The 15140-nt window shown below is 32.0% G+C and overlaps 3 protein-coding genes and 1 non-coding gene across 4 annotated transcripts; 1 reads left to right on the top strand and 3 right to left on the bottom strand.

The window, feature by feature from the left end:
• Nucleotides 1-1412: 1412 nt before the first annotated feature.
• LOC146956307 (uncharacterized) lies at nucleotides 1413-2640 on the bottom strand. The gene has a single exon (XM_085728326.1). The coding sequence runs from the start codon at nucleotides 2567-2569 to the stop codon at nucleotides 1709-1711; it is 861 nt and encodes a 286-aa protein (XP_085584452.1). The 5' UTR covers nucleotides 2570-2640; the 3' UTR covers nucleotides 1413-1708.
• Nucleotides 2641-7641: 5001 nt separating this feature from the next.
• On the bottom strand, nucleotides 7642-8811 carry LOC146956306 (uncharacterized). The gene has a single exon (XM_085728332.1). It carries the CDS (start codon nucleotides 8715-8717, stop codon nucleotides 7872-7874), a length of 846 nt encoding a protein of 281 aa, XP_085584458.1. The 5' UTR covers nucleotides 8718-8811; the 3' UTR covers nucleotides 7642-7871.
• Nucleotides 8812-11776: 2965 nt separating this feature from the next.
• On the top strand, nucleotides 11777-11849 carry TRNAA-UGC (transfer RNA alanine (anticodon UGC)). The gene has a single exon. It is a non-coding gene; the product is annotated as a tRNA-Ala (tRNA).
• Nucleotides 11850-11971: 122 nt separating this feature from the next.
• On the bottom strand, nucleotides 11972-14743 carry RIC6 (ROP-interactive CRIB motif-containing protein 6). Its single transcript, XM_085728322.1, has 4 exons — nucleotides 13784-14743; nucleotides 13508-13608; nucleotides 13262-13367; nucleotides 11972-12657 (listed from the first exon to the last, which is right to left on the bottom strand). The coding sequence occupies exons 1-4, from the start codon at nucleotides 13842-13844 to the stop codon at nucleotides 12215-12217; spliced, it is 711 nt and encodes a 236-aa protein (XP_085584448.1). The 5' UTR covers nucleotides 13845-14743; the 3' UTR covers nucleotides 11972-12214.
• Nucleotides 14744-15140: the final 397 nt, after the last annotated feature.

Raw genomic sequence — 15140 nt, 5'->3', positions numbered from 1 at the left:
TTACGATTTTATATAATTATATAAGGTGGTACTTCCTCATATAGAGCAACAAGAGTTATTGTCGCTACATTGATTTGATACACAAGATTGTCAAGCTTAAAATATGGATATAACAAGACAAGATGAAATTTGATTTAGAGTCTTTGTGATTATGTTGAAAAGTTAGCTCATAAGTGATTAAGGGCTTCTTTATTTGATTTGGAAGGTTTGATCCTTATCATGATGTCCATAATACAACTATTGGTTATAGTGGAAACAAAGAATGACTAACCCTCTCTCAAAAAAAAAAAAAAAAAAAGAATGACTAACCAGTAATTTCATATGTATGGATTAAATAATTCATGCAAATTTTTCATTTGAATATTGTTCTTTTTATTAGAACTGTTAGTAAGAAATTCTCATGATCTCTACGTATTTTTGCTCTGTAGACATGTATACTATTCATTACTTGTTAACTTTATGTTAGCTTTGATTATCTTAAATCCAAGTTGAAAAGGAAGCCAAATTCTTAGTTAGTTGATATATGAAGACGTTGAATTATTTATTACGAAACCCAAATATCATTGTAAGAATGTATTGAATGACAAAACTATAGCTACATTTCGATTCATGATTATAATGCTTCGGAATTCTAGCTTAAACTTATGAAGAAGCGCGGTACTACTTTTGTTTATCTAATTTTTCATGTTTTATGACTCAAAAGGATGATGAGAGGGTCAACTATAGAAAAATTGAATGTGGTTAATTAACCATGACCACAGATAATTTTTTTTTTTGGATAATGACCACAGATAATTTTAGTTTGAAGGAATAATAAATCAAATCAAAACCCATCTTTTCTATTTATGTACTTGTTTGTATGAAGGCATATTTTTACGTTGTGCCGTTTAGTTTGATTAATTTAATTTCATTTGGCTTATTCACACACTTATTTTTTAGAGGATATTCACACACATAGATTTTATTTTTACACATATACTATTAATATTACACACTTTTTTTTTTATTCACACACATAAATAGACATTTTTCCCTCTCACTTTCTACTCAACTTTCTCTTTATAATATCAAACAACCAAAACAATCCCCTCACACACTCTACTCTTTTTATGTCTTTATTATACAATCATTTCTTCCTCTATCATTTACCAATCAACCAAAAGTGTTAATTCAAATTTCCAAAGACAAATTAGTTGTATTAGTAATGTTATGGATTGCAAAGCAAAGCAAGTTTTAAACGCATTCATCCCAAAATCCCATTCATACAATTTTCAGAGTTGACTTTAATTTGACCATAAATTGAAGTTCACAAAAATTACATTATGAATATTCTATTAGAAAATAACACTGCAACAGTAGGAAAATTATTGACCAACGAAAATAGTAACATATTCATATTCAAAGATTCTGAGTAGAAGAAAAAGTACTTTTTCATTAACTTGTTAATTGGCCCAAGGCTTACAATATAAAGGAAAACAAACAAAAACTGATTAAATCTCTGAAATTACATTTCTACAATTTCAGGTGTCACAACAAGTGACTTTAGGGAATTCAAACAAACGAGACATTAATAGTAAAACACCTAATTAACTAGAGAAATACCACTTAATTAAAGAGAAAAAGCCTTTGAGCCAAAAGTGCTTCTTAATGATCATTTTTACACAAACAGAGCCCTGTATTTCCTGCCAACTTCAACTTCTGTCCAACTCTATCCGAAAAAGTGATTATAGTTGTTCTCCAAATTAATCTCATCAACAAACTCCAAAAGCCCAAATTCCTCAGGAACAGACCCATGAAGCTTGTTGTAGCTTAAATCAAGCTTCAAAAGAGAAATGAGATTCCCAAGCTGTTCGGGGACACACCCTTCGAATTGGTTACGACTCAGATCAAGAACCTTCAGCTTCTTCAGCGCTCCCAAACTCGCCGGAATCTCCCCGGAGAGATTGTTTCTAGCAAGAGTAAGCTCTTCTAAGTTTTCAAAACCACCAATCTGCGGTGGTAGTTCACCGTGAAACCCATTTCCAACCAAAACTAGCCTCGTGAGAGAGTTGAGATGATGAAGAAAAGGTTGGAGAGGTGAAACGATGGAAGGGTTGTCGATGAAAACGAGTTCTTCGAGAGACGAATTAGGGAAAGAAGGAAGAGAAATGAAGTGTAGTTGTGAATTGTTGAAGCATTTGTGGAAGGTGAGTTTGCGGAGGTGGGTAAAAGAGGTGAAGAGAAGTGTGTTAAGATTAGCATAAGGGGAGCAAGGTAGGGTTCGAGTTTTATCAGAAACGTAGCCAAAGTTGAGTTCCACAACGTGTGATTTTCTTGGTTGACCATCAGAAGAAGGAAAATGGTGGTGGCAAACGACGGCGGATGGGGGTGAGCGACAGAGGTCGGCAGGGAAGCGAGTGCCCCCCCATGGTGTGTCGTCTGTGTCTGGGTTGAGGGATTTGAGAACAATGTAGAGTGCTTCTTGTTCGGTTGGGTCAATGGGTGGTGTGTAATTGTAATTGTTATTCTTATTCGAGAAAATGAAAAGGTATAAACCAAAAAGAAAGAAAATGTAATATTCGAGTTCCATTGTTGTTCAAGTTTGGAAAAGGAGAGTTTTGGATTTTGGGAATGAAATGTGCGGGTGCTTGTGTTGTGTTGTTGTTGAGGATAGTGTATATATACTAACAGTATGGTGCTAATATGGTAAATTACCAAGTTAGCCTTATTTTGTCGTCTCAAGGTTTTGGTTGGTAGTTTTCTGATAGTACAATGAAAGGGAGATGTGGAAATTGATGGATATAATGGTAAAAATGATTGTGGGTGATTGTACGTACAATTCCTCTATGTATGTATGTGACCGCATGCATTTTATTATTTAAGGTCCAATTTATTTATGGCTTAATTCTAAAATAATATCTATATCTATGTGATATTATAATTAACATCAAACCTGAAGAATGATAAATCTAATAATGCTTTAATTCAAGCACACAGTGGATGGATAAGAATTGAACTCTGCTATTATTCACTGTCAACAAAATACAAGAGCCTCACTCACCTACTCACACAAAAATCAGTTGAGGAGGTTGCAATTGGGAAAATCTGTTTCTTACCATAGTACCTTGCTTTCCTGGAATCCCGCACTACTATTAACAGAATTTGCCAGCTCCTCCAATTTGTCCTTGCCCACATTTTATGACCGTTTATACGTAACTTCAATTCAACAAAAAATCAAACAAATGCTTATTGATCCCTTTACTTATGTGTGTTTATAAGCAAGAAAAATATTCACCAGAAAATAAAAGCAAGAAATAGGTAAATTATATTTCATTGATCTTCTAAGATGATTAAAGAAAATCATTTAAATGAAAGAGCCAATAATAAATTTATTATATTATCAAATACTATTTCTACCCAAAAAAATATTACCAAATAGTTTGTAATATTTCTATTATCAAATACAAAATTTCTATTTTTATGCTCTTACCCAATGTCCAAGTTCTAATTATAAGCAAAGTTTAGTTTTTGTAAATATCCTCACTCCGATGCCTTTAACCAATGTCCTTTATAAATTTTAGGAAATGCTAAAGAGTGCCCTTGGACCTTGGTTAAAAGCATAAAAATAGAAATATTGTATTAGAAAATGGTAAAAAATGATGAATTTAACTTTTTAAAAGTCAAAATATTGTTGAATTTAATGCAACCATACTACTTTTGGTTTGCATAACCCATAAATTTTTAGATGAATAGAATTATTATTGTTTTCTTCTAAAAAATTTATAAGAAAAAATAGAGAAGGGAAATTATCCTTGATGGGACTTGAACTATGTCTCTTGATGTAAAAAGACTAAACTTTTAACATTGAGGTTAAACCTCTTAGACAATTGTTTATTTCCTTCTCAATTTTGTGATTTTCTATAAGTGGTTCCACGGGTGGAGCAACAAGAATTATCGGTGTTAAAGATAGTGATCGAATGCTACATTGATATTGACACTCAAGATTGTCAACGTAAAATTTGGATATAACAAGTCAAGATGAAATCTTATTTAGAGCCTCTATGATTAGGTTGGTACTTGGTATAGGTTGAAAAGTTAGCTCATAAGTGATTAACTGGTTCTTTATATGATTTGGAAGGTTTAAATCCTTATCATGATGTCGATACAACTATTGGTTATAGTGGAAACAAAGAACTAATAAGTTTATATGTATGGATTAATATTGCATGAAACTATTTTCTCTGAATATTGTTCTTTTCAGAACCATTAGTATCATAATTTATATAGGTTATGTATTTTCACTCTGTAGACATGCATGCATGATGCATACAATTTACTTGTTGTTAACTCTACGTTTGCTTTGATTCTATTACATCCAAGTTGAAAAGGAACCAAAATTTGTCGTTATTATATGTATGGAGTATATAAGGTATTGAATGAAGGCATTGAATTATGAACCTAAGGTATTGATGTATGACGGAACCCAAATACCAATGTATGAATCTATTCGATGACGAATCAAGATTACTGAGGGTTTAAAATTTAGAGCAATTCTCAAACACAGCAGAAAATTCTAGATCAAAAAAGTGAATTATTCATTGATAGAACGAATGTGATACAGAGTTGATGAATCTTATATACACATATGAAATGCCAGCTCATCATTAATTGTCCTTAACTTACATGAGCACCAAATTATGAAATGTAAATGTGAGATAACTTGTAATGCAAGCTAAGTTTGTTAAGCCAGCTTCAAGTCCTTTCTCCATTTAATTCCAATAAAACTGTCCCATAAGAGTTTATTTGGGCACTGCATTTTTCTCACATTATGTTAGTTGATATATAAACGGGTCAAACATACACAGTATCATGCATAAGTCTATATATTCTATTAATTGATTAATAAATCACATTATATTTAATTTAATTTAATTTAATGGCGAGACAATGATTTAATGGTTGAAACAACATTGTGCAAAGCGTAAGATATATTTTTCGTTAACTTTTAGAGACGTGAGACATATCTTCTTTCTACACCATAAGTTTGACCATATAAACAATGCTAATCTCTTTTATTATTTCTACATTCCATTTCATGTTTAGACTACTTTGGAGTTCTAGCTTATAGTTATGGCAAAACGGTACTACTTTGATTCATTTAATTTTTCATGTTTCATGACTCAAGGTTGCGAGGGGGTTGACTATAGAGAAATCGATTATGGTTGACTATGACTTTTTTTTTTTTACTATGACTGAATACTTCTTATTTGAGGGAATGTTGAAAATAATGATTGTAAATTTGATTGCGGCTTGTTTTAGCTTTGGAGCTTCTATGCTTATTTTAGTATTTATTTATTTGTATCAATATGAGAGAAACTTAGAATAAAAATGTCAAGATAATAAAAATTGGTTGTAAATTTAGGTTTTGGCTTATTTCTCTTTTTTGACGATAATGTTTCTAATAGATACTATAATTGCAGTCTTATTTGACTAAATATAATTTGAATTTTATTTATACGAAAAAAATTGAAGGGAGTATATTTTTTAAAAAATTTCTAAAAGTTACTAATTGTTAATTGCTAGATTAATATTTAATTCTTTGTTTGAAATTTTAAACCAGAACATTCCACTCTTTCTCTTTAATTCAAATCAGTTGAGTTACTCAATCCTTCAATTAGAGGGAGTATATATGTATGAGTTAAATTGTTTTATGTAAAATTGAGCTCCCGTGTCTACAAAAAATAATAATAATTCAGCTGCGAAAATCGGTCATGCTAAAACTGATTTCACACTTTTGGTTAAAATTATTATTGGATGTAAAATGAAAGAAAAGAGCAGTCTTATTTCATTACAGAGGAGTACTATAGATTTCCATGTTTGTGCATCCTGTTGTCCAAAATGCCAACAATTCTTTCACCAACAAATAAATGGAAACTCGCAAACCAAATATAAATGGTAGTTATCAACGCTATGCTTGTACTCATTTCTAAATAAGCAATGTTGATAAACAACTTGGAGATATGTAGTTCAAATGGTAGAGCGTTCGCTCTACATACGAGAGAAGTAGAGTTTGATCTTCAGCATCTCCATTTTTTTCATTCCGTAAATACGTATACACCATTAAGAAACATGATAATCTATAAAACAAGACAACTTAGGGATTATATGACCACTAATAATTTATTTTATATAATACTTTGTTTGCGATATTATGAATAAAGTTTTCATGTAAATTTAAATATTTGTAATGCTGCATTTTAGCTATTTGATGAGACAAGTTTCGTCCTTCAATATAATTAATACATGTTTAGAATGTTGTATTTTTAATGTTTATTAATTTATTTAAAAAAAATAGTAATTCATGTTTAAGGATAGCTAGAAGACAAGGTTTTTAGCAACTCATTGTGGAATGCGACTCCAAACGGCTAGTGGACATGGTAACGGGAAATCGCAAGATTTATGGGGTTATCCCCGTTTTGATTCGTTGAATCCAAGATCACATCGAACTTTTTGGGGAGGTTCGAATAAACCTCACCTTGCATGAGGAAACATAAGTGCGGATTGGTTAGCTGCATATAGTCTTACATAAGATTCTTTTGTGGCCATTGTTTTAGAGGTCCCTCCAAGGGAGCTGCAGAGTATTTTGTTTGAGGACATTTCCGGGATTGCATGCCTAGGAATGTTCGTTTAATTTCTTAATTTTTTTTCTTTGGCCTTTGCCCTCTTTTATGTACCAAAAAAAAATGGTAATTATCCATAAAGTACACATTATGGTAATTATTTATTAAGGGTAAAATTGGTCTTTAATTCATTCCTTCATTTCAGTAACTGCCCACTATCTATTAGGAATGAGGAGCAATTGTTGCACATATTATAACTTTTTGACGACATAAGTTATATAAAGGCTTGCAATTAATCAGTTTTGGTTCCCTAGCTTAACATATCTATTCAAAAACTTACACCATCAAAGTGAGATTGTAGAAAGTTCAAAAGAGTCTCAACATCTTCAAACATGAGGAGCAATGGCTAAAGGTATTCCTTGATCCCTTAATTTTAGTTTCCGCCATTAAATGTAAGATATTTCTTTGAAGTCTTCAACTAAAATGAAAAACTTGCAATTTATCTTACACAACTAATTTGAACAAGCTACACACATGATTTTTTTTTTTTTTTGATAAAGTTACACACATATATATGTTATTTCTACACATATAATTGACACACATTTTTTATTCACACACTTAAATAGACATTTTTTTTGTCTCACTTTCTACTCAACTTTTTCTATATGATATCAAACAATCAAAACAATCCCCTCACTCTCTACTCTTTTTCTTTCTAGATTATACAATCATTTCTTCCTCTTTCTTTCCTCCCACTTTCACTTTCCAACCTAACAAAGTGTCAATCCAATTACCAAAAACAAATTAGTAATAGTAATGTCATGGATTGCAAATAAAAACAAATTTAACAAACGCATCTCATCCCAATCCCATTCATACAATTTTCAGAGTTGACTTTAATTTGACCCTGAATTGAAGTTCACAAAAATTACATTATGAATATACTACTAGAAAATAACATGGCAACAATAGGTAAAATAATTCAGCAAGAAATATAATTATTGACCAACGAGAATAAAAAACATATTTACATTCTGAGTAGTAGAAAAAGTACTTTTTCATTAACTTCTTAATTGGCCCAAGGCTTACAATATAAAGGAAAACAAACAAAAAACTGAATAAATCTCTGAAATTACATTTCTGCTATTTCAGGTGTCACAACAAGCAACTTTAGGGAATTCAAACAAACGAGACATTAATAGTAAAAAGCCTAATTAACTAAAGAAATACTTATAGAGAAAAGCCTTTGAGCCAAATTAAAAGTGCTTCTTAATGATCATTTTTTCCCAAACAGAGCCCTATATTTCCTGCCAACTTCAACTTCTGTCCACCTCTAGCTGAGAAAGTGATTCTGCCACTCAAATTGTTGTTCTCCAAATTAATCTCATTAGCAAACTTCAAAAGCCCAAGCTGTTTGGGGGCACACCCTTTGAAATGGTTATGACTCAGATCAAGAGCCTTCAGCTTCTTCAGCTCTCCCAAACTCGCCGGAATCTTGCCGGAGAGATTGTTTCTAGCAAGAGTAAGCTCTTCTAAGTTTTTAAAATCACCAATATTTGGTGGTAGTTCTCCGTGAAACCCATTTCCAACCAAGACTAGCCTCTTGAGAGAGTTGAGATTATGGATTAAAGGTAGGAGAGGTGAAACGATAGAAGGGTTGTCGATGAAAACGAGTTCATGGAGAGACGAAGGAAGAGAAATGAGGTGTTGTTGTGTGTTGTTGAAGCATTTGTGGAAGGTGAGTTTGCGAAGGTAGTTGAAAGGGGTGAAAAGACTTGGATTGAATGTTGCATTATGGGAGCATGGTAGGGTTGGTTTACCATCATCGGAAACGTAGTTGCCGATGTTGAGTTCAACAACGTGGGATGTTGGTTCACTGTCCTTAGAAGAAAAGATGAAATAGTGGCAAACTACGCCGGGTGGTGGTATACGACAGAGGTCGCCGGGAAAGAGTGTGGTCCATGAGATTTCTGGGTTGAGGGAGTTGAGAACAGAGTAGAGTGCTTTTTGTTCAGTTGGGTCAATGGGTGGTTGAGCATTCATGATAATGAAAAACAATAAGAAAAGGTATGCGCAAAACATTGTCATTGTTGTTGAAGTTGAAAACAGAGCCATTGGAAATGAAGGAATGAGTGTTTTGGATTTGGGGATATAGAAAAAAAGAAGAAGGAAATGGGAATGTAGGTGATGGTTGTGTAGAGGGTTGTGTGGGTATATATACTACTAATGGCGCTAATATTTGAAACTACAAATTTGACCTTATTTTGGTGTCAAGATTTGGTAATTTTTCGATACAATGAAAGGGAAGGGTAGAAAAATAAATTAAATATATTGGATAGAATGGTAAATATGATTGAGGATGTGTGAGAAGAGAGAGGATAGGACAAAGGGTGGTGGTAGGGCGGAATGCGCATAGAGGAATAGGACAGGTGGAGGTGGAGAAGAAAACGACAAAACAAGAGATGATCATTCCCTAGTGTACCATCAAAAAAACTAGATGATTAATTTCTAGTGAAGGTCCAATTTTATGGTTTCTAATAAATATCAAAGTAATTTTACAATTTACATTGAGCCGGTGGGAGAATGACAATGTAATAATGTGATAATTCAAGTACACAAAATGGATAAGAATTGGTAAAAAAAACAAAGAATTGAGTCTGTTATTCACTAGCAACAACGTACACTCGCACACAGTCGCTTGAGGTTGCAATTGGGAATTCTGTTTTGTATCACACCACCACACCTTTTGCTTCCCGTACTATTAACAAAATTTGCCAGCTCTCCAAAAGGAACCAATATTTGTCGTTAGTTGATATTGTTGATACATGAAGGCATTGAATTATGAACCTAAGGTATTATTGCATGAATGTATTTAAGATAGCTTAGAGTTTTAAACTTCAGGGCAATTATCAAACACATAGAAGAAGATTCTATAAATCAGAAAAGTGAATATTATTCTTTGATAGAATGAATGTGATACTGTGTTGAATCTTATATACACGTATGAAATGCAAGCTCATAACTACCCCAACTAACTACGTGAGCACGAAATTACACTAAAAGGCTAAATGTAAATGCGATATAACTTGTAATACAAGTTAAGTCTCTTAAGCTGGTTTTAACTTCTAAGTTCCTTCTCCATTTAATTCTAATAAGAATTTATTTGGGCATTGCATTTTTCTCGCGTTATGTGGATATACAAATAGGTATTGTTAAGTAAATTACTCTTGCACTATGTATAAGTCTATTTTCTATACTTTTATTAATAAATCAAATTATATTTAATTTAATAGTGATACTTATTGAATCAATGGTGAAAACAACCTTTTGCAAAGTGTAAACTTATTTTCGTTATGCACCATAGACTTGGCCATATAAACATTAATGCTAATCTAATTTATTATTTCTATATTCCATTTCAATTGCTTTGGAGTTCTATCTTAAAGTTGCGGCAACACGATACTACTTTGATTCATCTAATTTTTGAGTAAAGATCTTCTCCATTTCTTAAAATAAATGGGATTTCCATTACTATAGTTTGGTGTATAAATATCCAATTTATATCTCTAATTCTAAATATGCGTGCATTTATATTGTTTATTTATTTCAAAACTATAGAAATGTAGATGTACATTTATTTTAAGAAATTGGTAGGATTCCACTCCAAAATTTTCATGACTCAAAAGGATGTGAGGCATAGTTTTCAGACTCGGCTCGGTCATCGACTCGGCGAGGGTACTGGGTCACTGGGTCAATGGTCGAACCACTGGGTCGTTGGTCGAACCGCATGACTGAATCGGAACCACTCGGATGACTCGGTTAGATAACTCGGTCCTTAGATTAAATTTATATAGTTATTTAACCGGATTAACTCGGATTGAATCGGTGACTCGGTCACTTTAAAAACTAAAATAATGACCCCTGTAAAATAAGATAAAAACTATCCAACAATAATAATTTCATAGGCTAATTGCTCAAATTCAAAACATAGTCATAACTCAAAATACATCTTGGTAGTAAAAATCCAAATAGATCCCAAAAAAGTATGATTCCAATTCCAACATAAATTCAAATAAGAGATTGCCCCAGTTGTAAAAATCCAAAAAGATCCAAAGAAAGTATAATTCCAACACAAGTATTATCATCAATAACATTTAATTCCAAGGAGTCAAGATTGATTGAGCAAAACGACGTCGTTTCAGACTTTCAGTTAAGCAAAAAAAAAAAAAAAAAAAAAACCGGTCTGACCTATGACTCGGCCGAGTCACCGGTTTTTACCGGTTTTGACCGGTTTTGACCGGGTTTGACCGAGTTAACTGCATGGCCGATCCAAATGTTGGCTCGAACCGGCTTACCCACCGGTTCACGGTCCGACCGGTCCGACCGGCCGGTCCGAGCCGAGTCTGAAAACTATGATGTGAGGGGTTGACTACAGAGATATTAACTACGGTTGACTATGACTATAGAGAAAAAAATAACATTATGTTGTCGTTGGCGTACTAGTTAAAGAAACAAAAACAAATGTATTTAAAAAAAGTATTTTTTACACTTTCAAAAGTTTGATTACGCATGTTTCAATATATTTTTACTATATTTATTTTCTTAATTAGTATCTCAAAGACATTCGTAGGTATTTTGCTTATTTTATTTTATCCTATCTAGACTATGATAGAAACTTAGAATAAAAATTGGTTGTAAATTTAGGTTTTGGCTTATTTATCTTTTTTAAGGTAATATTTATTTCTTTAATCGGATTTGAATCTAAGACATTCAACTTTTTATTCAAACTAATTGAACTACCAAATTTCACAAAAATAATTCAGTTGCGAAAATCGGTGATGCTAATACTGATTCTTCACTTTTGGCTAATTTTTTTTAGGGACTTTTGGCAAAAATTATCGGATATAAAGTGATGCTAGTTTGGTACTGATTTTTTGTTGGCACTACGAAAAAGAACAACCTTATTTGTTCTTGTATCAGGAGTCTTATTTACTATATATACTCCATGTTTATGCATCCCTGTTGTCCATCATGCTGCTACGAATTCCTTTCATTTCAATGCCAATGATTCGTTCACCAACAAATAAATGGAAACTTGCAAACCAAATATAAATGGAAGCTATGAAAGTTATGTTTATATTAATCTTTGAAAAAGCAACATCAAATAACAAGTTGGGGATGTAGCTCAAATGGTAGAGCGCTCGCTTTGCATGCGAGAGGTACAGGGTTCGATACCCTGCATCTCCATTTTTATCGAATTTGTTTTGAAAGAATCACTGCAACTGTATACGTGAAAATTGAACGGGATCAAATAATTGATTCATTTTTGAACAAGTGACGCTAACGTGAATTCAATTTACACAAATCAATGAAAACTGAAGTGAACAAGTTGCACTGGTTAGTAATTACATATCATCAATGGTGAAATAATACAAGAGTTTCTATTTAAAAAAGAAAGAAAGAATACTCAAATTAAGAAAATCACATTGAAATTTAGAATTTGGGAAGAAATGAAAGGAAAAAAACATGGTTAGGAAAGTGTTCTAGTTTTTAAGAATTATATCTATGCAACACTCTAACTAATAATAGCATAAAATTACAACAACAATTCCTCAAGATATTATACTCGTTCCTCTTTCATATTGCTCATTTTCTTCAAATGACTTTGGTTTGTTCCTAGACTTGGAAGATGGAGATTCATACTCCAAATTTGGATCTGATGATTGTTGTGCTTTGGATCTCAATTTGGATGATGATCCACCACCTGAATTTTCTTTATCTTTCGACTTCTTCCGACGAGCCTTTCTGGGAATTTCTGGAAGATTTTCTCCCTGTGACCCATCTGACTGGATCAATGAATCATTGGAACCATCTGAAGAATCTTTAAGGTTTGATTGTTTGTTGGTTGATGACCTTCTTGATTGCCTTGTCCTTTCCCTTGTTGGAGAATCTGTGATGTTACTATTCATTTGCCTTCTAGATCCTTTTGGCAATTCAGGCAAATCCCTCCCTTGAGTTTGAGAATTCACACCCCTTGTACTTCTTCTCTTTGTATCTATGTGCAAATCAATCAATCCCATTTGTTACTTTTTTTCCTCCCATGCACATTATTAAAATTTTAACCAAAAGAAAATGAAAATGTTAAGATAAACTATGTTCCGACTATTTTAACCAAAAAGTGGTGTAATTATTGCTAAGTAAGAAGTAAAGACTTGTATTTTTAAGACAAAGTTTTTATTAATGGAATCCTTAACCAATACTCTTAGACATGAGTTAGCAATACCCTTTTATATAATTCAACTAAACTATAAAAAAAAAAAAAAAAAATGGATTTGATTTCTCTCTATTGCCTTCTAAATTGATGAAGTTGTGTTGAGAGAGAAAGACACAACAAAAGCAAATTTGATAGCCAATATATAAATTCAAAGTACTAATTATAAAGTTTAGGGTTTAACCATCCAAAACACATTTATTTTTTTAGGGTGTAGACCGTCCGATTCCTTAGGAAAATGAACACTAGTAAATTAGAGTTCGATCAAGAGACGTGTAAAGTGTAACTAATGATTTTTCCGACTAACATTGAACTCCGCTAATTCCAAATCATTTTGGAGTAATTTTGAAATCATTTGACACACAATGTTTAAATGAAAAAATTATACCTTCAGAGGTCCACTTGACAGTGCTATCTTGTGCTTTGTTTTGAGCATCTCCCGTTAGAGTCATGGGTGCTGAAGCAAATCCTGGAGAGGTTTTAAATTCGCTCATCTGAAAGCAAAAAAAAACACCAAATGCTTTCTTTTGTGAAGGAAAATCAACTTAGTAAAAGCATATTGATAAAATTTTATTATTCTACAAGTTTGAACATTAATTAACAGTAAAAAAATTAAGAAAGTTTTTATAATTACCCAGCTGGGAGAATTTACGGAGGGACCGTCCCACCCTATATGGGCCACATGCTTTACATCCGTCGGAACTCCAATCTGTATTTCTTGTTCTTTTTCATTTTCTGCATAAGTTACATCTTATTTAATTAACATAAAAAAAAATGGAGATTTTTTAAAGAGAATAAGTAATCAATAAATGTTATTTTTCATTATAATTATTTTTTTGAAAGAAATAACGCATTAGGATTTAGAAAAATGCAAGAATAAATTAATTGCATGAAAGAGTTGTTTAGTTACCAAATATTTGAGATATGTATCTAAGGCCTTTAAGAAGACCCTTCACCTTCTTGCTGGACATGTTCAAAGTTGGAATTTTCTCTTTTAACAAAATTATCAATATGTATATATTTTAATAAAATCTGGAAGAGAAAAACCCAACATTGACTTTGAGACTCAAAAACAATTAGGAAAAAAAGACCTTTCTCAGATGAATTTCCACCTATAGAAAGGTCAACAATAAATTACAAATTTGTATCTTTGAATGGAACAAATGCTCCAAATAGAGCCCATAATAGAGGACTAGATTTTTTTTTTTTTTTTTCAGAGGGTTTTGTGCTTTTTTGTTATTTGAAAAAAAAGAGAGAGAAATAATGGTTCAAAAACTAAAGGCAGTTTTTGACAAACGAATCATGAAGGTGGCAATGGTGAGAAAAGGGACAAATCTAACAAAAATGTTTTGTTGATTCGATGGAAATTGTTAAATTTGTCTGTTGATTTTCATAGTTAATCAAAACCATTAGTTTGTCGGAATTTTAGGTGTGACAATGAGAAGGATAGTATAAACTACATGTAAATATGTAAACCTTTCTGAAGTTTGCTAAATTTAGTTAATTTTTAACAGGTCATTTCTAGATGAAATGAAGTCCATATGAATGGATACAATAGTACTTGGGTATTGCTTGTTCCTAATTTCCTGGAAGAAAAATAACTAGAATGTAAGGTATAATGTATAATATTCTCAAGAAATTGAAACAACAAATCCATCCATACATATATACACTATAAACTTAAGATAACTAATAACCACTAAAATTACATAACAATCCACTACTATTTTTTTTTACTCCTGTTCTTTTTCTTTTTCAATTTTATTTGCAAAATAAAAACTCACCATTAATAACTCTTCTTCTTTGAATGTATTATGTTCTTTTCACATTATTTTCTTCAAGATAACAAATGTTAGGGTCACTCCTTCTAACACTCTCGTATTACACACTCCAATAGAAACTATACACGTCATTCACTTTCTTTATTCTTTTACCTTCTAACATGTTTCACCTGGATAGTGTAACCCTTGTTTTTTATTTTTTGTTTATTAACTTTTCATCTTCCCTACTTATCCTCTTTCATCTTCTGTACTTATCATCATGTCAAGACGATTTCTTCATAATTTTGTCGGATGTTGTTTTCACTCAAATTGACATCTCCCATATATCAATTTGATTGTTGCAATTTATGTAGAGTTCTAATTGCAGTTCCCACTTCTAATCACCTTCTGTTTTAATGGATCCCAACTTTGACCGCAATTTCCAGTTTTTAATGGAGCCCATAAGCTTTATTTTTAATCAAAATTATCTAATTAGAAAACCATAAC

The sequence above is a fragment of the Medicago sativa genome, chromosome 1, assembly GCF_051527215.1.
Source record: "Medicago sativa cultivar Bolivia chromosome 1, Bolivia_mono, whole genome shotgun sequence".
Lineage (NCBI taxonomy): Eukaryota > Viridiplantae > Streptophyta > Magnoliopsida > Fabales > Fabaceae > Medicago > Medicago sativa.
Note: the sequence above shows the minus strand (reverse complement) of the source record. Positions and strands in the feature narration are given on the sequence as shown.